The following is a 25165-nucleotide window of genomic DNA, read 5'->3' on the forward strand; positions in this document are numbered from 1 at the left end:
TGGTGCTGGACTGCCCAAGGGCAGGACAAAGACTGATATGTTTGGGATATTTCTTCTCTGTGAAAGATAGTGAGCTAAAGAATCTGGTTAAGTCACTCGTAACCAGGACTAATGTCTCCCAGGACCCCCCTTGTTAATTTGCACCTTCGATAAAGGACTTTTCAAAATAAGAATAAATGCAAAAGAAGGGCAGGTGTGATACATTCTAGAACCAATTATTTATGGTGTGATTGAGAACCAGTAGTGGGACAAACATCATCATTATATTCTGTTCTGTCGAAGTCAATGTTCTTTAATTCACAATTTGTGTAGGTGTCACCTTTAAAGATCACTGAGCCGTGCTCAGCACTTAAAAGGGTATCTTGCATATCGTTTCCAAAAGTTTGAAAATAAGCCAAATATAATTCCATAATTAAGTTGTTGTTTAACAGTTTGAGGACAATGTGCCTCGTATCTAACATGAATATCTGCTTAATCAGCCCATGCCTGAGTAATGCCACTGCTTACAGTATGTTTGGGGGCCAGGTTGTATGACAGCTCCTTTCAGAAAAATTAGCCTAAAACAATTTAAAATAGATTGTGTCCCAAAGGGTGGCATATTATGATGCAAACTCATCAGAGTCTCTGTCAAACAATCTGAACACGCCTTTAGGTTCATGGCGGCATGTTTGTGTTGCAGCTGCAGGGAAGCAAAACAGGCTATACCTCTTTCTACCAAACAAAAGGTGAGTACAAAGACTCACGCATTGCAATATACTGCAGCCGATGCACAAAGAAAGGAATGACCTATAATATATTAACTTTGCACATGTTGGAATATAACACTTATGAGTCTGAAACCTAACTAGTTTCCTCCCCTATTATCTATCTAATCGAGATGAAGTCTATCACTGAGGCAGATGAAATCATTGAGCCTTGTGAAGTGTTATGTTGTTGGAAAGCCAGAAGTGCAATGGCCTAAATGACATCATAAAAATCAACATTTCCCGCCCTGCTCACTAAAACATTCTCACAATCTTCTTGATGAGGGATAAAGGTGTGTCTGCATGACATAGTTGCACTTCCGGTCTTTTCCTAGGCAATGACCTATGTGAACACAGATGTGTGGGTTACATTTTGGTTGGAATAAGAGTTGAAAATTAGGATAGTAAGACAGAAGACTGATATTTTAATATTGGAGAGGAAAAAATGAATATCTCCCTGTTCACCCGGCCCACCGGCTGCAGAGCTAATCTGAATACATATATAATGTGAAGAACCTCATGATTATCTTTAACTGTAGACACTCATCCATTCACTAGTTCGATGGTGTGGCTGAGTATGAAGAACTGCCATCTGGCAATTGTGTGAGAGCCCTGGATTTATATTTATTTATGGTGCAGGTAATTCCATCACTGAAAGGGAAATCTGCTAACCAGATTCCTCTCTCATAAGCACCATGCCAAAAGCATAGTGTAGTGTATACTTGTGCCCTGCTGCATCAATTTCCTAATTCACAACACCTGCTCTACCAGTGGCACAGAGCAGGTACACAGGTCACAGGTGCCGTCTTGACAGCTGCAGTGACATCCACGTCTTTGCAGCGCAGTGGCTGCATTTAAGATATGCAGGCCTGGTTCAAAAACTGCATAACTCTGCAAATCCAGTGCTGCTCACCAAACTGTAAATATAAGCCATACCTGAGTTTGGGTATGATGGCCCACATCTCTCAGAGTTATCCCAGCCACATTAAATTGATTTTGCATTGTGTCAGCCCTGTGGACTCAGTCCAGCTCTGGAAGGATTATATATATTCCTGCCAGACAAGGCCCACCCCTGTCCACAGACAGGACTATAGCCTTGGGGATTTGCTTCTCTTTTTCCTTTGTAAGGGCAGGTAACACTCTTGCCCCCAGAACAGCCACTCCACAGGACAGTGGCCTAGGAACAGAAACCAGAGCCACATCAATCCACACAGACCAGGCCTCACACCAGGGCATCGCATTTCTAAAGGCCTTTGTTCTTAGAGAGAAGGGAAGGGGTGGGGTTAGAGTAGTCAAGGGAACTCTGTTAGAGGGCAGGAGACTTCCACCATTTTGAATCTCTCTGCCTCTCTTTCTCCTTCCTATCCCCTCCACTTTCTCAGGAGCAAAGCACTTTGGGTGTGACATCAGAAGGGCAAAGTCCACTCACTTCAATTGCAGGGATTTGACCCTTAAAACAGGCTTGCTTTAGACCAATCACCTGGAGACCTTTGCCTATAAAAGAAGGGATCCCACACCACTTCTTTGAATCATCTTGAAGCAACTTTGGATCATCACTTGAGAAGATTTTGTTGGACTCTGCTGAGAGAGCAGTCCTGTCGATCAAGAAAAGATGCTAGACACCAAAATGGGAATACCATCAAACAATGAGCTTGCAGACTCCTATCCAGATAAATATGTATCAAACACCCTGCTTATTGTTGCCACAGATTACACTCAGACTCAGTTTTTATGAAAAATAAAGAATTTAACAATAATCTTACATAATAAAATCAATAAAAATACTGGTCTCCTGGACTGAATCTCCTCTTTTAGACAACCCAAAGAACACAAAGAATATAAAACATATAACAATCTACTGTATGGGGGTTAGTTTGCGAAACTGAATACTCACTCCCAGTTAAACAAAAATAAAACTCAGTATCTTAGCTTCATACACATTGTGTACATATGTGGTCTGATTTTTACAACATATTATATGAAAGTCAACTGATGCCACAACACAGTTTGTGCCAGTGTCAAACTAAATTTTGAATAGGTTTAAATAAATGATGTCCGTTAACGCAAAACTTGTTTCAGCCGGTGCCCTTCTTCACAGCCAGACATATAGCCACTCAAATCGTAACAAATGTTTATTGTTTCCACAGTCCTTCTAAAGAAACAGTCACTGGGTTTAATCCCCGTACCTCATGATGCAGCAGGGAGATTAACTCAGTGAATAAGGTACGGGGATTAAACCCAGTGACTGTTTCTTTAGAAGGACTGTGGAGAAGAATAAACATTTGTTACGATTTGAGTGACTATATGTCCGGCTGTGAAGAAGGCCACCGGCAGAAACATGTGTTGCGTTAACGGACATTACTTATTTAAACCTATTAAATATTTTGTTTGACACTAGCGCAAACTGTGTTGTGGCATCAGTTGACTTTAATATAATATATTGTAAAAATCATACAATGTATTCTCTACAATATATATCCACTTTAAAGGGTTCTTAAACAAATGATCTAACCAGATGCCATAAACTGATAATGTGATTTTTAGAATGGGTGACAGTGGCATCCATAGGGAAGAGTATATGATATGATATGGTATTTATAACGCGCCTATGCACAAGTGTTTCAAGGCGCGACGAGGCATGCGATGGGGAACAGAGGGAAGACATAGACAGCGATCTTACTAGGCCAGGTGACATTGAGATTGCACAAGTGCAGGGTATGGGGCAAGGGAACGTGCGGGGCTAAGGGGGAGCGGGCAGTGCCATACATAGGATCAACAGTAAGAATAAATAAAATAAATAAAAGCAAATAGGTAAAAGTGCGGCCAGCTTGTGGTAAGTGCAAGGGTTAGTGCAGACATCAAGTGTCAAGAGCTGGGGGGATGTGGGGATACAGAAACATCCCCCAAGTGCAGGGGTTGCCTGGGAGGCAGTGCAGGTGTGTAGCTGGTGGGGGAGGGGACCTGGGCCCGAGATCAGAGGGTGGCCAGGTTACCAGTGCAGTTTCAGTCAGGAGTTCAGCAGAGGATATGAGGAGAGAAAGCAGAAGCAAAGAGGAAGGTCTTGAGGTGCTTCCGGAACCGAAGATGGTTCTCATCAAGTTTCAGGGAGGCACAGAGACTGTTCCAGAGGGAGGCCCCAGCCAAAGAAAGATCTACCACATACTCGCTGCTTGGAGATGTGACTGACCCTGAGGCAGTTGGTGGCCGATGAGTGAAGAGCTTGAGAAGGAAGATATTTAGGAAGAGAGAGTTGGAGGTATTGAGGCCCCAGGCCCCAGAAGGCCTTGTGGACAATGCAGAGGGTTTTGAACTTAATCCGCGCAGCAACTGGGAGCCAATGGAGAGATATCCGTACTGGAGAGATGCGATCCCTAGGCCAAGGACAAGTCTTGCAGTCCAGTTCTGGATGAGTTGCAGAGGGCGAAGAGTAGAAACAGGCAGATTTAGAAAGAGGCTGTTGCAGTAGTCTAGCCTAGAGAGAACCAGAGCTCTGGAGACTGTGAGCTTCTGGGGGAAGGAGAGAAAAGGAAGAATACCTCTGATGAGGTGCAACAGGTAGTGTGACTTCTTAGAGACGTCAGAGATGTGAGGAGAGAAGGAGAGAGTGGAGTCGAAGATGAACAGTTGGGACAAGGGAGAGGTCCAAGAGAGGCCGGCCAGAGAGTGACTGGAAAGGAGGGAGCATGTGTGCCGATGAAGAGAATTTCAGTCTTACTGGCATTAAGGCAGAGATCATGGGCGGCGCACCACTCCTGGATAGCGGACAATCAGAGATGAGAGAACGAGAAGAGGTGGGGGAAGGGAGCCGGAAAATGAACTGAGTGTTGTCCTCATAGCACTGAAAGTTGGGGCAGAGAGCAGAAATGCACTGGGCAAGTAGTGCCAGGTATTGGTTGAACAGCCAGGGAGAGAGGCTAGACCCCTGGGGAACACCACAGGTAGAGATGGAGATAGAGGAGAGGAAGGACCCAGGTTGGGAGGGTCAATCAGAGAGGAAAGAGGTCAGCTAAGCAAGGGCCTAATCGGTGGTACCCAAGTTATCACGGAGACGGTTGAGCAGGATGGCATGGTTGACCATGTCAAACGCAGAAGAGAGATCAATTAAGATGAGGACACAGGGGGTACTGGAGTCAAGGTTGGAGAGCAGGTCTTCACGAATCTTCAGGAGAGCAGTTTCCGTCCTTCTGGCAGCTCTGAAGCCAGACTGATGGTCATGGAGACAACCAACAGATTCAGTGTGAAGATTAAGCTGGGAGGTGGTCAGCTTTTCCAGGAGTTTGCCCAGGAAAGGAGTGATGGAGATTGGCTGGTAGTTAGCAGGGCAAGAGAGGTCGGCTGAGGGTTTCTTAAGAATAGGGTGCACAAGAGAATGCTTCAGGGGGGAGGGAAGACTCCAAAGGCTAAGGAGTGGTTGCAGAAGTCAGCCAAAGCAGGAGCTAGGGTGTCAATATGGTCCTTGATGTTTTTAGAGGAACTGGGGAGAACCTGTTTTGACGAGACTTTCATAGATCAGACTTGTCTAGAAACCTTTTCTGGGGAGAAGAGGGGAAAGGCAGAGAAGGAGGGAGGAGAGGTGGCCACAGAAGTGCCAGAGGAAGAGAGGGGAGTAGAGGGAGGAGGAGGAAAGGAAGAGAGAGTTTTAGAGATTAAATGAGAAGCCAGGGCCATACAGAGGGCCTGGGAGGTGACAGGAGAGGTAGAGACTGCAGCAGGATTGGCCAGCTCCTTGCAGATTTTAAAGAGTTCGGCCGAGTTGTTGGATGCCGCAGAGACACCGGCTTGGATGAGGGCTCTCTTCTTGGGACAGGCGGCAGGCCAGTTTGTCAGAGGATGTACAGGAAGCATGCCATTTCCTCTCAGCCACCCTGCACTTGCGTTTAAGGGTGACGAGGTCTGAGTCATACCAGGACTTGCACTTGGCTTTAGGCTTCAGGCGGATCCTCATGTCAGGGGCAAGAACATCAAGAGTATCATATATAGCAGAGTGGAGTATAGAAAGGGCTGTGTCAGGGTGTGAGGCACCCAGAGGAGGAGGTGGGGGGTGAGAAAGTGGCTGCGAAAGCCTCAAATGACACACGCTTCATGGGTTGGATAGCTGAGAAGGTAGGTGGCAGTGCTGGAGTTGGCTTAGCGTGAGGGGTGGAGAGAGTGAGCTGGGTGGAAAGGAGAAAGTGGTCACTTCAGGAGAGAGGAGTGGTGAGAGGAATAGAAATGGGAAGGCCTGTAGCGATCAGAACATTCAGGGTGTGCCCTGCAGAGTGAGTCAGGCCAGAGGAGAGGATAGAGAGTGAGAGAGAGTTGCGAAAGAGTCCAGAGGAAGGACAGGAAGCATCCAGATGGATGTTAAAGTCTCCAAGAAGGAGGCGTTGAGTGGTCGAGGCCAGGAGGGAAAAGGAGAGGTCCGCCCACTCAGAGAAGAATGAGGTGATCTGACCAGGTGGCCGATAGATGGTAGCCACAGTGAGGGAATGGCTAGGAGAGAAAGAGAACATGCAGACGAGGCATTCGAAAGAGGAGTAGGCTGCGTAGGAATAACAGAGGCAGGAATCCACTCCGGGAAGAGATAGGACGTGGGCGCTGACAGGATCTTGTAGCCATCAGGGTGGAGAGTATCAAAGCTTGTGACAGAGCTACCCGCGAACCATGTCTCAGCGAGACCAAGGACATCGAGGTCAAGTTCTTTGAGGAGGCGGCAGATGTCAGTGGAGTGTTTGACAGCTGAGCAAGAGTTGAGAGTGGCAATATGGAGAAGGTTGCCATCCTTGAAAGACTTCTGGGGAGGGGAACACATCAAAGGTACGCCCTGTGGAGTTGTAGAAGAAGCCTGAGGGGGGCAGAAGAGGAAGAAAGGGAGGGCAAGGTAAGCAAGGAGGAGACGGCAGGGGGAGGCAAGCAAGGAAGCCATGGAGGGAAGAGAGGGGACAGTAGGAGAAGAAAGGAAATTGATGAGGCGCGGGAAGCGTCTATCAAAGAGGAGAAGGTTAGCCTGAGGGCCTTGGACCAAGACAGTAACATTCAGGTAAACATTAATGATGACCTTAGAAGAGTGGAAGGCAGGGAGCAGGGCCTCAAACCGGGAGCCACCATTAATGGGTAAAGAAGAGAAAGGAGAAAGCACAGAGACCATGTGAAGGGTCCATAGGTCTGGTGAGGGAACGACAAAGAGGATGTCGGTGAGGGTTTGCCTGAAGGAGACACTGGTATAGGTGTCATCAATCGGGAGGCCTGGGTTGGAGACCAGGATGTCCTTTTTAAACGTCTTCCTGACAGATTTAGTGAGGAGAGCAGGGTAGTCGATAGAGAAGCAGTTAGAAAAGATAGGAGAAACAGAGCACCATAGAGTAGGTAGGGAGAGGAGAGAAGAGGACGGGGGTGGGAGCGGGGAGAACTCTAGGGAAGGACACAGGGCGGGCCACAAGGAGACGAGACAAAAAGCAAGACAATAGTAGACAATTGAACAAGAAGAAAGGAGCTCAGACTGTAGTAGAAGAGTTTGCTAGATAAATGCTTTGCTAAGAAGGCAAATTCAAAGAACAGCGCTACTTTCACAATGTAGTTTAAACACCAGATACAGCACACCTAGGATTGAGAGTCCTGTAAAGTAGGAAAAAGGCCTACATTTCACAATGCAATTCATGTACTTTCACAATGCAATATAAATACTGCAGAAAAACACACCTAGGTCTGAGAGTCCTGTAAAGTGGGGAAAGGGCCTAGGTTTCTCAGTGAAATGTATGTAGCATTGTCACTCCTCACCTTGTCATTATGTTTAGCTCAGGGAAAACAAGTTGGGCTGGCCCCACCTTGATGGTCAATTTTGGACGATGCCGGGGTTTAGCTGTGGCTGGCGCCTACCTACTCAAAGCCCTGGGTAACAGTATATTCCCGACATGTGTGCTCCAATCATGGAGGAGAAAGCACTCAACACAGCAGTCAGTACTGGGTTTGGAGGCACACTTTATAGGGCAACCTTTTGATTTTGAGTGATCACTACACCTGAGGCTCCAGTGATAGAAACATAGGTAGGAGCAAAGTAGTCAGCACTGGAAAGCAAATGCATGATTGCAGAGCAGTCTTGAAATCTGGTAAAAACATTGTGTTCTCAGATCACATGATATACTACGAAAAATGGCTCACAACATTGTGAAAAGGACCTTCTTCCAGTGTGGGGTGTCCTCTACAATCTCACCCACCATTGCACAGAGACAGGTTGCTGTCACTTAATTGAACCATCTAAATCGTCAAACCGTAACTTAACGTGGCCCACAACTTCCTCTAGCCGCAGCGGCAACCTTTCTGCTTTCTGCAAACTAAAGTAGATTTTGAATTTGCAGTTGGCTACTTGCCAGTGGTACATTCTAGGCCTTGGTTCATCTGAATGGGATTCATTTCAGTTGACAATAGGCCTCAATAATGTTCTGTAACCGGCACTACTTATGCTGTCATTACATTTGTATGGAATATTGCAGATTGATCTCAGAAAGAGTTAGATTTTTAATAAGCAATAATATTCCAGTAAAAGTAAAGAATAGAGCAATAAGAAAAAATGTATACTTCTTTTTTCTAGTTTTTAGAATTATTTTCCGGGAGACAGACAACCAGACCACTTCTTGGACAGTCTGGTCCAGCATAGGATGCCCTCCGCACAAATCTCCCGTGCACCCATGGCGTTAGTGCTTGCAAGGAGTTTTACAAAGCATTTGTGATATGCATCCTCTGTGCATTGTTTAGATGCAGCACATGTATTCTCACAGCACTGTACATTCACTCCACTTTCTCCAGTCAGCCATCCCATGTGAAAATATAACATGATTTACAGGAAAACGGCAGCACTGTTCGATACAGACAACACGCAAAGATGGGAATCCAAAAGTGATCTGCTGGGTTTCAAGGTGATGATCTGTGATAGGTGCTGTTTGGGTAAATCAAAATACAACTAAGGCTGCAGATCAAATAGGGAGTGCAGCAAAGGCAGACATTGTGAAGTGAAAGGATTGGCAATTCTCCTGAAATACAAACCTATAGTAATAAGTATTGTCAAAACCCATAGGTCTGGCTTTGTAAATGTAGAGTCTAAGACCTAAGTCTTGGTCAGGGAAGCCACATAGATGCACATTCTTTCTGCGCGGTCACCCCTCTTATCCCCAATTCAGCTTTCAAAGGATCACATTAACTTGTGATTTCACCACAGAGACAGCATTGTTACTCCTCACAGATCCGTCAGGATAGCCTATGGGGGTACTGTCAAATCGTTTTGACCTCTGATCCAAACCCATACAACTACTATGTCCTGGGCTACATTTTGGATATGTGTAGTTCCTAGATTACCAATAGTTATCTAGGTGTGCAAGAGCCACAGTGAAATGAGGCACCCTACAACTACCCCGGCAGGATGTTCTTTCATTTTCCCATTTTTCCGGTTCTTTCTGTAGTTTCAACCACGCTCTTCGAGTAGCTCCCTTCACCCTTGTTACTTGTCAATTCTCCTTTCAGGGAATTAAAACGTGACCCTTCGAGTTTGCAGTGTCAAAAGCCAGGAGCAATGCCGCTGCGCATCTATCCGACTGGTGACTCGAAGTTCCAGGACATTATCCATGTATAGGGCATTGAAAGCACGATTGCGCAGACCCATTTTCTTCAGATTACCTAACTACATGTGGATGAAACAAGGGGGATGGACTCCAGCGGAAATGGATGCCAGCAACATGGGCAGAGCGCCTTCAACATGACTTTGGAATACTTTTCCGGTGCTAGGTGATTTACCTTGTGTGGTGAGTCTTCCAATTGGCTCTTCCGCACTAGCTGCACTCTAGCCATGGCTCGCCTGGGTGCGTGCCCAGGGTCGGATTGGCCGGGTCGAAATCGTCCCTGGGGAGTGGGGGCCGGTTTCTGCCCATGCCTGGGCCGGTTTGTAAAAAAAAAAAAAAAAAAAAATTGCATTTTTTTTGGGGGGGATTTATTTATTATTATTTTTTTTTTCAAAAAGCCTTTCATCTTTCTTAGGTCGACAAATGAGTACCAACAGAGGTTGGGTGATATTGTATGCATATTTGTTCTATAAAGAAAGAGATTACGCGTAAGTGCTGTACAAAAACGTATTATCATTTGGCCTTGGACGTCTGCTTGTATTCACAGTAATTTTGTGTACTTAGGAACAATGCTATTTGTTGGCACTTCCTGTTTTGTCAAGGGGTGAAATGTTGTGTTTCATCCTTCTGGGATGTCACTTTGGGGTGGGGTCACTTCTGGTGATGTCATCAGAGGGTCAAGGGTAGTGAGGCAAGGGGTTGACCACTTTTTTGAGGCGAGGGCCACTTTTTTTGGTTGACAGGGCTTATTTCTTGCGCCAGTCCACCCTGTGCGTGCCTAGCCATGCATCCTCCCTCTGAAAATGAGGGTTGCATTAATGGTGAGTTTTCCAGATTCAGAATTGTAATGGGTTGTTTATAACGCGCTTGATACCCAGAGACTTCTAAGCACGGACCGAGGATCGAACCTGTGTTGCTCAGCCTCGTCTGACATTCAAGACCAGAACGTTGACCCTGAGCCATTCTCCAGAGACGAGTAGCAGCTTGATTTAGGGCATCCGGTGAACCTGCTCATTTCTGCGGTTTGTGGCTGGATTTCCTGAGTTGTATTAACATTGACAGGGAACCAAGAGTAAAGCATTGCCACGCTGCCTCCTGGCTGGTTTTCTATCTAAAAGCTGATTCAATTTCAGGGAAAACCCACTGCCACCTGGGAATCGGCAAAGAGGGACCATATTTCAACCTACACTTCTCTCACTCAGCCAATCCATCACTAACCCAGGGATGTTTACATCAAATAAAATGTGCAGTTTCCTTCACCTCCTGGGATTTTTTTTTTGGCAGGGACTGACGTTTACGACTATGCAACTGTTTTCTCTGATGTCGTGAAATATGCTGGTTGTCAGTACCTACGCTTTCTTGTTGGAGTTTTTTTTCCTCACCAGAATAATTAAGAACCTCAGGCTGTCTGTGAGGCTAATACTACTGAAAATAATAAATTAGGAATAGAAAAAATGAACTCGTTATTTTATATGCATGTTCCCTTCCTAGTTACGAGCGGCTTCCTTCCCACGGATGCCCCAGTTCTGTCAATCACTTCCACAAACAAAGACCCTTCTACTAAAGGCCGCGCGCGCAGCGCGGAGTGGAAGTTCTCATCTCCAGGGCGGTTTGCTTCCGTCTTACCTGTACTCTGTGCCCTGCTCAGGTTATGAGTGACTCCAGTGACCTTTCTGCTCAAACGAATGCCTTTAACAGTTCACCAGAAAAGAATAAGAACACGAAAGAAGACGGCTTGTCTTCTTAAGGCCTATTTTCGCCAACGGTGCAGAATGAGCATATGAGAAATATATCAGGAGACATCAAAGTGTTTCAGGTCTCGCAGGCTTAGACAGCTGAATCAATGTGGTCCTGAACCATCTGTGACCACTAACTGCAGGATTCTGCATACTCTGTTGTTCAGATTAGCAAGAGGCATTTTAAAAGAGAAGGGTGTATATATATATATATATATATATATATATATATATATATACACCCTTCTCTTTTAAAATGCCTCTTGCTAATATATATATATATATATATATATATATATATATATATATATATATATATATATATATATATATATAGTAACATACTACGCATTCACTACAGGCACATATATCATTACTATAGTGCCATCATAAGGCCTCAAGCAGCTACGCATTCCCTGCAGATGTATACATCTTTCTAAAGCGCTTAGACATACCTTGCTTATTGAGAATATTAGTTACATACATGCACTAGGTTTTTATTTGAGGTGAACGGCTTAACAAGTCAAATAAAAAGCCATCATTTAACTTTCAACAAACAATCGTTAGGCCTTATTAGGCCTTTTACCATAAAAACACCTAAAACACCATAAAACACCTAGTATATGTATCGAACCAATAATCTGAATAAGCAAGTTTTATCTAAGCATTTAATGTATAGCTACTTGGGGCCTTGCGTTGGCATTATAGCATTGATATAGGTGCATTTAGTGAATGCATAAGCTTGGTATGTTACTAACCCTACTGTTCTGAATTGGCTATTGCGAATTTGCACACGAGAGAATGAGGGCAGGGACTTTGAATAGATGTTCTGCATGTTCCCCTTGCCACCAATGGAATCAGATCAACATATACAAGCACTGAAGCATCTGCCTCACATCGAGACGAAGATGTTATTTTATGGGATGTTGATTGGCACTTGTAAATCCCAGTCGGCCATATTCAGTGCATCCACCAGTGAGTCGGTGTAAGTGTCATCTTTAGCCCTACATATGTTGACACCGTGGGTAGCAGCTGTGGGTGGTAGCAACATCGGGCAAGGAGCTGCCTATCCCCATAAGGGACACTGTGCTAGAAAATATGTGATTCCTGGCACTTATTTGCTCACCCCGAAACACGGCACTATACTGACCATTAGGCCAGTAACACAGATTCAAACTAAGAACTACAAAGTCATTAAACTGGCCAACTGACCCCCAAAACCTGCTCACAGTAGTCTGTGGTTCTATCCCTTCGGACACTGCTCTATTGCCTGATTGGCCGACTCAAGCCTGCCGGCCAGCGAGAGCACATTTTCATGTGCCAATATGGCTTCTTTAACGACTGTGCTACTAGTAGTTTTAATCAATGCTACTGGGAAGACGTGCTTTGAAGGCACCCTTTCCCACACATTTTCCTTAAAGATTGCATCCCCAGGAACTTCTCAATTTGTTTGGTGCACATTTCTGGTTTCGTTGCCCTACTCCAAACCTACATTGGAGAACGTTGGATCTTTCGCCCATTTCACTGTGGGAGAACAGCTTTTTTTCCTTGATTTCTTTTTACTGCACGTAGCAAGCAGACAACAACACAAGTAAGGCAAAAGCACTTACGCAGAGTGGGTCTGTACATCATACCAGCTCTTACTGAAGTTCTGCTTCAACTCATTCATGACGTTGACGCCAAGCTTGTGTTTGATATCCATCAGGCGTTTCTCCTTGTCTGCCAGCACTTGCCGCAAGGTAGAAATTTCATCTTCCAGCTGAAAAACAAAACATAGTTGTTTGTCAATAGTAGACTGGAGACCTCTGTACTGTGAAGTCCAGTCATGGTGCTCATGGCACAAGGCGGTGCTTTGATGGAGCCTTTGGCTTTCTCCGTGATATCCCGGTACCTGACAGTCGCTGTAATGCACAATGCAGTCAATGTATCAACAGGAGCTGTTCATATGTTTGCAAAGAAGGGATTTTAATCAGCGAAATCTTTAGACAATAGCATACAAAAATGATATTGTACACCTTACTGTCACAGTAAGATACCACAAGGTTTTGCAAAAAAAATGTGCATCCATTTGTAATCAACAATTTTAATAGGCAAAGATATTGCTAATGAATGAAAGGAGAATGTCCATTAAACTCATTCCATTGTAGGAAAAGGTTAGCAGCTAAATGATCTCACTGAAGAAAAAAAAAACTTGATTTTCATCAGCTATATGTATATCACTTAAAACTGATGTATCAAGTAGAATGACTAATGCAAAACAAAATCACATGGCACCTTTATGGCCAGGTGTGAGCATAGATGAACTCATATCTCACTGCAGTCATGAGTCCTGCCAAATCCACTTTTCAGGGTCCATCAGACTGGTGAGTTCTTGTAAGATTCGCCATTCTGAGTTCAGAAGGTGGGCTGGAGTACAGCCGACCACTCAGATCTGCTGAAACTCTTGTGAGATGTAGCAGGCCAATCAGATCTGCTGAAACTCTTGTGAGATTTGGCAGGCCAATCAGATCTGCTGAAACTCTTGTGAGATTTGGCAGGCCAATCAGAGCCCTAGCATCTCTAGTGAGGTTCGATGGCCATATAAAGAGAGCGAGGTATATGTTTTAGCTATTTTCGACCACCCCAATTTTCCTTGCTTCTTTGTCATGCAAGGTGGTCACTGGGATTCTATCCTACCCAGTACTCGTGTGTTTTGCAAACTCAGTTAAACTCAATGAATGTATCCTACTGCTTCCGGCCAACTCTTATTTTCTCCTTTGTCATAGTAATCACAAAACGATAGTGCACTTAGTTACAGCCCCTAGAGAGTAATGTCCTGCTTCTAACCAGCTGTAGGATGTGCTCCTCCCTAGTAGCCACTGGCAACAAACGGTTATGCACACTGTGCAAGTTGGTCACTGGGATTGCCATTTCTGTAGCGGCCACAAACACATGGCAGGTAGTTTCAACCATTCTATAGAGCTACTAAATAAACTCTCCCGCCTCCAACCAACTCTTCTTTTCGCCGGACTGGTATTCTCTCTGCCCATGGCTCACAAAAGGATGGGTCACTCCGTTACAGCCACTAAATGGTGATCACCTGCCTCCAAACAACTCTGCGTCATTGATGCTTCCCTGACACTGACAACAAGAGCCAAGTGTGTATGCTAGGCAATCTGGTGACCAGGATTCTCTCCTCGGTAGTGATCACAAAAACATGGCTTGTGTGTTACACACTCAGTTACAGCCTCTGCATGCAATATACTGCCTCAAAACGATGGTGGCATTTTATCCTCGCCACTATTCTCCCCCTCCAGAGTTGTCACAAAAAAGATGGCACACTTAGTTATAGGCACTGAACGGAAATCTCCTGCCTCCAACCAACCCTGGGATTTTCTCCTCCCTAGTTGTCACTGAAAACATGTCTCCTGTGTGTATTTCATACAAGGTGGTAACTGCCATTCTCTCGTCCATCGCAGTTATGCAATGATGGAATGTGAACTGCACATGCAATATCAGCTATTAAGTGTAATCTCCTGCCCCCACCCAACTCAGAATTGTCTCCTAGTAAACAAAACAAGATGGCACAGTTACTTACAGCCACGGAGTAGCAATCTCCTGCCTGATGCAACGTTCCTTGGGATTTTCAGAAAGTAGTCCATCTATCCTATTTTAATTGTATGTGCCTCCCTCAACCAAATCCTATTGCACTTTTCTAGTTTTCCATCAATTGCTATAGGATAACTCTAATGAGAAGTTTTCTCAATCTACGAACACCAGTGAAGCCGCCATCAACATGTTGCCTAAAAGACTGCACATAAACTGCATCCAAGAAAGCCTTATAACACCTGAAAGGCCAAACCTACTGGATCCAGCACACCTCGACCCTGAAAGAAATTTGTGAACATTCAGTTAGACCAAATCTGCAGGTAATGAGTGGTTCAGAGTTTGCGCAAATTAATTTGCCCAGGTCAAGCCATAATGTAAAATGGCTACTACATTCTTTTAATTAGCAAGTGGCACAATCAATCAACATCCTTTGACCACACTCTTCTTCTCTACTCCCTCAGATTTTAGAATACATTCTCTACTCTATTAGTTAGCAAACACCTAATATACACTCCTTCTGATAACCATTGAGTATTTCCAAACCACTCAGTAGCAGTCTTGCCTTGACTAGTGCATCTGAAACAGTAGGAAAAAAAGAGAATTTTGCCCAACCAAATACATGCCATCCAGCATGCATGTAATATGTCTCAGTTTGAACCTGCTCTGACTCCAATGAATACATGTGTGAATAGGCAGTGTGAAGGTAACATGAGTCAGACACAGAGAACAGGTTTAAGTTTCAATTTACAACATTTTATTAACTTAAATGTCAGGATGGAGTTAAGCCTACATTTCCCTATGCTAAGGTGGGATTTCCCTCCCTAAAAAAAACCACGGATAGTCTGCATCAGGACATCCAAATCAGAAATCAGTCTGTGTGCAAAACCTACACTTGCCCTAACATAAAATGTGTAAGGATGTCAACATCAAAATAAAAAAGTGTTCAAAACAAAGTTCTGAGCTTCTACCAGCTCTTGACTTGTAATCAGCTTCCCCTTCCCCAAGTTCAACATAGTTCACCAAGTATGGTGTTCTCTTCCCCAAGAACAGTGGCCGAAAAGTGGGCGGAAGCGGTGCTCCTCTACTTCTTTTGATTAAGTTTTATCGTTCCTATACTTTTATTTTAAAAAGAAACCGTTCCAAAACGGTTTCGTTTTAAAATAAAAGTCTAGGAAGAAGTTGAAACTTGCACTTTCAGTGCACTGCATAGGATGTTTCTTTAAAGGGCAGGCACATGTGTTTTGGGGGTTTTATTGTGCATGGGAGGGGGCGCGCCGATGGTGTCTGTGGGGAGCGTTGCAGGCCAGTAGGGAGCATATTTACACTACTTCTTTTCGTACACTTCGACCACTGCCCAAGAGTTCAAATCATCCAGCTCTTCAAAAACAACACAGTTCCTTGGGATACTTCCCAACTCTCTTAAAGTCAGTACCTTTCACTGGTTCACAAAAACAGTTCTGTCTCTTGACTTCAAAATCACTTGAGAAACTGTGGCAAAACACAAGCTTCCTTATAGTGACTTTCGTTGCTTTTTTCCACAAAGGCCTCTTAGTCGAGTTGCAGTTGTCGGGCCACATGGTCCACTCATTACAGGTCACACAACTGATAACCTTTCTCATCTGCTTTTCATCAAAACATGTCCACTGCTTTCCCTTGACAGGGTAGATTGCTCCTTTTATCAGGATTATACTTTTCCAACACTGTGGCTAGATTGGCCATCATTCAGTTTGTTACACTTTCTGCACTCTTCTGGCTCTTGCCAATTTGGGTTTCCTCTTAACCTGCAATTCCTGGAACACTTTACTTGTGTCATTACCTATTTCTCCTCTCATACCATTCTTGGGATTCTATTGGCTTTGCCATCACTTGTATTTCAACTAATTCACTTTGCAGTATTTACCAATTCTACCACCTTGCTTTCATTCACCCTTCTTGGGATTCCATTGACTTTTCAAACACTTGTATTTCAACTAATTCATTCTCTGGTATTTGCCACTTGTACCACCATGCTTTCATTCACTCTTCTTTGGATTCCATTGGGTTTTTAAAACACGTGTATTTCAACCAATTCATTCAATTCAAACATGCACATGACTTGCTTTGGCTTTGTGCGGCATTCAGAAATGCTTCATTACATTCAGAACAGTTCATAACTTGATTGTAACGTCTTTCAGTTCGTTCGGCATTCAAAATTCATCTGTTCAGCATTGAAACTATTTTCAGTTCATTCAAGATTTAAAGGCACTTGTTTCAACATTCAAAAGTGCTGATGACAATTTCCAGTTTGTTCAATATTCAAGAAATGCTTTCTTCATGTTCCCAGAGCGCCCAAGTATGAGTGTTTCCTGTTTACACTCACTTGCTTCATGCAGCAGCTCCTGTTGGCTTAATTCCTTTCCTCAGTTAGCATTCAGCTTCCACTGTCTCTCGCGGAGGTCGGAGACAGCACCACTCTCTCTCCTGGGAGTTCACAGCGACCGTAGTGCTTTGACGCCACACAGCTTCTGCTGCTTGAACCCGACACAGAGGGTGGGTAGGCCCTCCAGACGTTCTCTGGACAGGGCCAGGCCCTGGCATCCCTTGCCTCTGCTCGACACAGCTTCCAGCACCTGTGTCTCCCACTCTTGTCTCTCAGGTCCGCCTCTCTCCCGCACCAGCCGGCTCCAATCTCCAGCCTGCTGTTTCTCTCTACTTCTTGTGCACAGCCCACCCTCTTATACCCATTGGGCCTGCTAAGTGACCGCAGGTGAATGTAATTTAGTCCAAGTGCCTGACCATAGTTAAAGGGACCTACCTAGCTGTTCCATCTGCAGTCTTCCATAGCCCTCTTCCTCGTCTCAGTACCAGAGTGGTTTTTGGGGAAGTTTACATTAAAGGAAGTGTTCATAATTGTGTGTCATTTCCTCCTCATTTTGGTCTTTGGCTGATATTTGTCTGCATTAACAAGATTAAGCGAACACATGTCTGTATTGAGAATATGAGGCTGATATATATTTATCTCACCCAAAGGAGGAGGTGTCCTCCTAGTTAATCTCTTTTGTCCCAGTGAAAACATGGTATTTCTGGGGGACATTTTGTAGGGGAGAAAAGGGAAAAGGCTGACAGTATCCTACAAGGGCTGTTGGGACAGAAGGTTCATTTTGAAAAGGGAATTGGGATATACCATATCTAACCCTCGGGTTCCTCTACCAGGTCACCCCCCTCCAAGTAGTCCTCCCTCCCATATCCACCACGTGGATCAGGATCCGGTAGTGACAGCCCTTCCCTGGACACCTGGAAGGAGGATATCTGGGGAAAAGAAGTGAGGATGCACTCAGGTTCCTCACAGGAGACGGAGGAAAATGCAACTGCAGAGGTCAGCAGTGCACACAGCTATACCTAGAGAACTCAAAGAAATATAATTATCACCTGGTGTAGAGGTGCCAGTCAATCAGTGCTTCCAGGTACCATGCTTGTGAGTACTGTATCCACCCACCCTCCCCCCGTCACCATGCCCATCCCTCTGAGCCCTTTCTCTTTTCTTTTCACTTCCTGATGACCTGGCCTCTGTCTCTCCGCGAACCCATGCTTAACCATTTCAGCCATCTCTAAATGGCCTGATGTCCCCTTTGATAAATGTGTGCTGAACAGTGTGTGCCCATTCATCAAAAGGAGCATTACATTATCAAAATAAAAAAAGAACACTTTTAACTCCTGGTGCAAGGAGCTGGGTGCTATTAGCATTCCAGGGCGGGCTTGGGCAATAACGGCTCTAAGCCCTCGCTGAGGCCCTTACTTCTTCCGGGCCGACCTAGCATCTGGCTAGGAGGACATTACCATCCAAGCACGCCTCAGAGTGCACGGCTTAACACTACTTTGAAAAAGGTAGGATGTGTTCAAGAAGCAGAACTGACAAGGAAGGCTTGTCCACGAACACACATTCAACGTATGCATGTAACTCTGTCTTTCTCCACGCACACGATCTCCACCGTGAATCTTCTTGCCGTTCCGAGATTCAATAGTGTGAGGGTTGGTGGTAGGGCTTTTTCCGTAACTCTGGAACAGCCTTCCTGCAGGACTGAGGAAAATCCCCAACCACCTTGGTTTTAGAAGAACACTTAAGACCGTTCTCTTTTAGCTCTCCCCCTTATGGCTTCCTCTTCTACCTGAGCAGTCTTTCTCTTCAGCGCCATGATGCCCCTGGGCGACCGTGCGTTCTACAAGTTCAGATAACATAACATAAATATGGCCCTCACCATGTGCCTGGCAGTAACAGAAAAAAACAGGCAGCATTCCAAATAAAATTATGCATCAGTTAAGTATTGCAGTATTGTGAAAACATTGCATGATTATGAAATCCCCACTGGGTTAACAGATGCAAAACACATAATGAGAGCCTGAACAGACGTTTACATATAGTATGCAGGAGTACATTATGAAAAGATTCAAACGAATATTATTAAAAGGTGAAACAGTGAACGGAGGATAGCACAGGGGCAACGTGCTGGTCTTTGAAGCCAGACCACACAGAGCAACAAAAGTTCAAATCTCAGATCCGTGCATATAAACCTACATCAGGTATTAAGCACATAATAAAAAAAAAAAGGTGTTCTGATGCTGCCATTAACCTGGTCACATGACCTGTGTCCTCTAAGAAAGAGTTCTGCCTCTTTAATGCTGCTTCTGTTATTGGGAGTTAAACTGCCAGCACTCAGGGAGAATGAAGTTGTCCACAGTATCAAATGCAGCAGACAGATCTAATACAATTCACTCTATGGACACAATTACTGAGCAGCTTTATTCATTTGTTTGTTTATTTATTTCGGAGTTCACATTACATCGTTACAATTCAATGTTGCTCACCGCGCTGTGAAACTGTTGTGCCTGAAAACAACTGGAAGTCGTCACACATCTTATATTGCCCTAAATATCTTACTACCTACCTTACAACTTCTCCTTTCATCACGAATTTGCATATTCTTTACAGGATGACAAAATGAAAAATGGAGAATCATTGACAACCATAGAGTTTTTTTGTGTGCATCCTAAAATGTAGAATTGTAATAAATATGCCTGAGTTTGAAAAGAGGCAGGGAGGTCAATAATAATTAGTTGCATCACAAATGCAAGGGTTGACACCAACAGAGCTTAAAGAAGGTTAAGTCCCACATCTGAAAAAAAATCCTACCGAAAACCTGAAGATTTGAAGCAATTCGACCCGGACTTTAATTTAGTACTCTTTGTAAAACAATTCGGGAGAAGGTGGTGTTCATTGAGTCAAATAGCCAAGTGAAACATTAGAAGCACCTAGATATTAATTAATTAATATTGTATTACGCGTTAACACCGGAGACCAGTCTTTAAGCGCCGGACCGGTATTCAAACCTATGTTGCTTTGCGTTGTCTATCTTCCAAGACAAACGTGTTGCCCCTAAGCTATCCTCCCAGCCCGGATATGGTTAGCTTAGATGTATATAAAGGTCTCAGCACTGAAAGACCTTCCTCATTGTGACTGATTACCCTCCGTTTTTCACTTGGCATGGGAGAGGTGGGAACATTGGCCCTTTCTGATGCTAGTGTTTCCTTCTACTGCAGCAGCTCATGGTGCTATTATAGCAAGAATCATTGAGATCATTTATATCAGTGGACATAATGATGTATGTCTATATGGATAAACCTTTGTATCACCTCAAACATTCATTATGAGAATCACACAGGGGTTACCCCTTTTGCCAAAACTGATTGACCTCTACGTGCAACTAGGAGGCCATGAAGCCTGACCAGCTCAAGAATCCTGTTGTCTACACAGTTATATGCAAAGTTGATTGAAACTATTCTGGGCTTCCACTCTTAAAGCAATCAATGGTGTATCTCATTGTCAGCACCAACTTCTAATACAGTTGTAGTACCCTTTTTTATCTCTTCAACCTCCTCACCTGTGGAGTCGAAATCCTCCTCAACTGGGCTGAGCGCTCGATGTGCCGTGTAGTCCTTTTCTTTTTTTCGAGGCTGAGCGTGTCTCCCACAAGAGGAAGCCACAGTGAGAGCGTGTAAATGCGCCCTGACCATGTCCCACACCCGGGAGGGACAAAAAAGGGGGAAAAAATCCAGAATAGGCAAAAAACCCCTGGAACCGGCAGGTATCCTGATGGTAGCTGGGCGTGTAAGCAGATGAACAATGGGAGAAGGCAGCAACAGGACCCAGCAGGATATGTACACTCCAGCAAACACCGGAAGCGAAAGTAAACAAAACCAAAGGCAGAAAGCCGGGCACAAAGGAGGGAAAGTAGGAAGGAGGGAGAGAACAGAAGGCGGGGACCTGAGAAGGACCGGGAAGAGAAAGAGAGGTGAAAGAGGAAAGGCTCGAGGAGCAAGAGGAAAACAGCGTGTAGCAAGACCGCGGCCGCGAGGAAAAGCAGCTGACCGTGGAAGGTTGCAACGCGCTGGACCCAGGGAGAGGAGTGGTTAAATAACGCTACGGTCATCCTAGCGGAGAAAGACTAGACCGCTTAGTGAACGTAGCGTCAGCGTGACGGAAATCAGGAAGTCCGTAAGCGGCAGCGGGGCCAAAGATGCCAGGTGAGAAAGCGGCGCATGACAGCATGCCCCCCGCCAAGGCCCAGGCCACCCGGTTTCCCGGGATGTAAACGGTGAAACTTCCGGAGAAGGACAGGAGCGTGGATTTGTGCATTTGGTTCCCAAGAGTCCTCAGCATGGGAAAAACCCTTCCAATGCACCAGGTATTCCAGGCGCCCTTTGCGGTACCTGGAGTCCAGTAACCTGGATACTTCATACTCAGGTGTATCAGGTGAGTGAGAGAGAATGGGGAAAGGGCGAGCCCTTAGTGACTGTTCGGCACTCTTCAAAAGAGATGCGTGAAACACTGGGTGAATTCGCCTAAGAGAATGTGGCAGCTTTAGGCGGAAGGCCACTGGATTGATCTTGGCAGTAATGGGATAGGGACCAATAAACCTGGGGGACAGCTTAGACGGGCAAGACCATCTAGGAAGGTATTTGGTGGATAACCACACCTTGGAGCCAACCTCCCAATCAGGTACTACCTGCCGGTGCCGGTCGGCTTGCCTCTTGTATGCCTGGAGGCTATCTCTGAGGTTCAACTTAGCTTTGTCTTGGATGTCCCTTATACGGATTAGTACCTCCTCTACCGCCGGAAGTGCAGGTTTGCAGGAAAAATGGGGAATGATGGCTCGGGGATGAAATCCATATGAGCAATAGAAGGGAGACATCTTGCTTGCGGAATGACTGGCATTATTATATGCGAACTCCGCCGTCGGCAGCATATCCACCCAGTTGTCTTGTTCCAGATTGGTGTAGCTGCGCAAATATTGTTCCAAGGTAGCGTTTAACCGCTCTGTCTGCCCATTGGTGTGGGGATGATATCCTGATGACAATGCGCGGTGAATATTAAGAGCGGCACATAAGGACTTCCAGAATTTGGAGACGTATTGGCTCCCTCGGTCTGCTACTATCTTGTCTGGGAGACCATGGAGTCGAAACACATCTTTAATGAAAACCAATGCCATACCATCGGCAGTTGGTATACCAGGGAGTGGAGAGAAATGAGCCATCTTGGTGAGGGAGTCGATGGACACCATTATGCATGAACATCCTTGAGACAAAGGTAAGTCCACAATGAAATCAGTAGATACATGACTCCACGGACGCTCCGGGATGGAATCTTGCTGCAGCAAACCTATGGGTTTTTTTGTGTTGTTTTTACAGCAGACTCTGCAGGACCTGACGTAACGCTTGACATCTCCAGACAAACTTGGCCAGTAAAAGGCTCTACTGATCAAGTCCAAGGTACTCGCCTGTCCCCTATGGCCTGCCGTCTTATGATCATGGCACCAGGACAATATGTCTTTCTGAAGAGGTTTAGATGGTACCCAGATCCTCTGATTCTTCAGGAACAAACCATCCTTTTGAATCATGCCGCGGGGTTCTGGATGTAAGGAGACGGCTTCTTTTATCCGTTGAAACAAGGAGGAGATAGTGGCAACAATGCGGTTCCTGGGAAACAACTTCTCCGGGCAGGATGGGGTAACCTGGGAGGAGAAAGACTTCCTGGACAGGGCATCTGCCAAAGTATTTTGGCTTCCAGGAATATAAGTGATGGTAAAGTCATATTGTGAGAAAAAATGCGCCCATCGGGCTTGTCTGGAATTGATGCACTCCATTGACTGTAGAACTTGTAAATTCTTATGGTCGGTCCGGATTACAAAAGGGTGGCTGCACCCCTGTAGGAGGTGTCTCCAAACTTCACAGGCTCTTTTCATGGCCAGAAGGTCACGTTCAATTACGGAATAATTCCGTTGACTAGTAGTGAGAGTCTTAGACAGATATGCTATTGGGTGTTCCGCGTTGTCATGCTCTTGTAGTAGAACAGCTCCTATAGCTGCGGCAGAGGCATCTGTCTCAACGATAAAAGGTTTGTTTTGATCCGGCTGGCATAGGATGGGAGCGCTGCAGAAGCTCTTCTTCAAGAGTTGAAAGCTCTCTTCAGCCTGAGGGCTCCAGATGAAAGGCACAGATGTCTTCTTCAACAAGTTGGTAATTGGTAGAACAGTGTTGGAAAAACCTGGCACAAAACGCCTATAAAAATTAGCCAGGCCCAGGAATCTCTGAACCTCTTTGACTGAGGAAGGAGCCTGCCAATGGAGAATAGCCTCGACCTTCTTTTGATCCATTTGTACTCCTTGTGGTGAGAGGATAAACCCCAAGTAAGGGACCGAAGATGCCCCAAATACACATTTTTCACGTTTGGCCAATAAATGATGTTTCTTAAGGCGCTCCAGGACCTCTGTGAGATGCAGTAGATGCTCCGACATAGACTGTGAAAAAACAAGTATGTCGTCAAGGTAAACTACCACTGAAATAAACACTAAATCTGAGAATATTCGGTCTATGAACCTTTGAAAAATTGCTGGAGCATTGACCAGTCCGAAGGGCGTAACGTAGTATTCGTACAGACCAAATGGTGTCCTGAAGGCCGTCTTCCATTCATCTCCTGGACTTACTCTGAGTAAGTGATATGCATTGCGCAGATCCAATTTGGAGAAAACTGTCGCTTCCTGTACTGATTCCAAAATGTCAGGAATGAGGGGCATGGGATATCTGTCCTTGCAAGTTACCTTATTGAGTCCCCTGTAATCGATGCATGGCCTGAGGTCCTTGGAATCCCTCTTTGGAATAAAAAACAAGGGAGCACCCGCCGGGGATTTAGAGGGTCTGATGAGACCGTTGCACAAGTTGTCATCCAAATACTTTCGTAAAGCGTCCTTTTCAGTCTTGGATAAGGCAAACATACGGCCAAATGGTACCAGGGCATTGGGTATCAGCTCAATGGAGCAGTCCTCCGGTCTGTGAGGTGGTAATGCCATGGGGGCGGATTCAGCAAACACCATAGGGTATTCTTCCAATATCTTGTCAATGGAATGCACCCCTATACTCGTGGGGAGAACAGTGGGAGATATTTTTACCTCCTGGTAATGTGCTTCTTGAAAGCAGTGTGTCTGGCAATAACTGGAATTAAAATGCAAACTATTAGACTTCCAGTCGACATGGGGATTATGTTGTCGCAGCCAGGTAATCCCCAAGATTAGGGGAAAATGGGCTGCTCGAATGATGTCAAAAGTAATGACTTCTGAATGCTGAAATATAGTTAGAGGAAGGGGTTCGGTAGTCTGAACAATGAGTCCTGAGCTCAAAGGTGTGCCGTCTACTCCTTCTACTTTCTGGCCGTGTCCGCGATCTATCCGTGAAGCACCTACTTTGTCAACCCAAAGGGTGTCAGCGAAGTTCCCTGCGGCACCGCAATCCAAGAGAGCCAGCGTCTCTACCGGGCTGCCATTGATAGTAACCTTAACCGTTATAACCATCAGGCGGGAATCTTCTGAAGGGTTCGAGGAATCAATAGACATAGTAACGTAGGGACTGGAAGACTGCCCTCGATAACCCGTCCCAACTAGGTTCGAGGGTTTGCGTTTTCCGCCGGTTTCTTGGTTAGTTCAGTACAGTTATGCACCGTGTGGCGATCAGAGGCACAATAGGCACATAGGCCCTGTTCCCTTCTCCTCCTTCTTTCTTCAGGCGTTAGAGAACGGCGAGTAGTGCCGATTTGCATGGGCTCATCGTGAGGTTTGAGCGCTGTTGAAGGTGGTGAGGAGGTCCTTGAAAAGGAGGTACGCGTCTTTCTTCTTTCTTGGCGTCTTTCTTGCATCCTGAACTCCATCTGAAGGGCGGCCGTCATCAGATCCTGCAGGGAAGTAGGCCGAGGAAAATGAGCCATTTCATCTTTTAATTCTTCCCTAAGACCTCTGCGGAACAGAATAAATTGGGACTGCTCAGACCAACCCGTCTCCATGGCCAATCTCTTAAAGGAGGAGATATAAGACAGCACATCAACTTGTCCTTGACGAATGTCCATCAAGTCTTCACCAGCTGCCATTGAGATTTCGGGTCTTTCAAAGGTTTGTTTGACAAAATCGATAAAGGCATCGAAATTCTGTAG

The 25165-nt window shown here is 45.2% G+C and overlaps 1 protein-coding gene across 6 annotated transcripts in view; it reads right to left on the reverse strand.

The window, feature by feature from the left end:
- TPD52L1 (TPD52 like 1) overlaps positions 1-25165 on the reverse strand; it is a 1079922-nt gene that overhangs the window by 503792 nt on the left and 550965 nt on the right. For all 6 annotated transcript variants that reach the window (XM_069607517.1, XM_069607515.1, XM_069607519.1 and 3 more), the window contains exon 3: positions 12678-12826. In XM_069607517.1, coding sequence (XP_069463618.1) covers positions 12678-12826 — 149 coding nt within the window. The remainder of the gene's footprint in view (positions 1-12677; positions 12827-25165) is intronic.

The sequence above is a fragment of the Ambystoma mexicanum genome, chromosome 4q (assembly GCF_040938575.1).
Source record: "Ambystoma mexicanum isolate Mex_15411 chromosome 4q, UKY_AmexF1_1, whole genome shotgun sequence".
Classification (NCBI taxonomy): Eukaryota; Metazoa; Chordata; class Amphibia; order Caudata; family Ambystomatidae; genus Ambystoma; species Ambystoma mexicanum.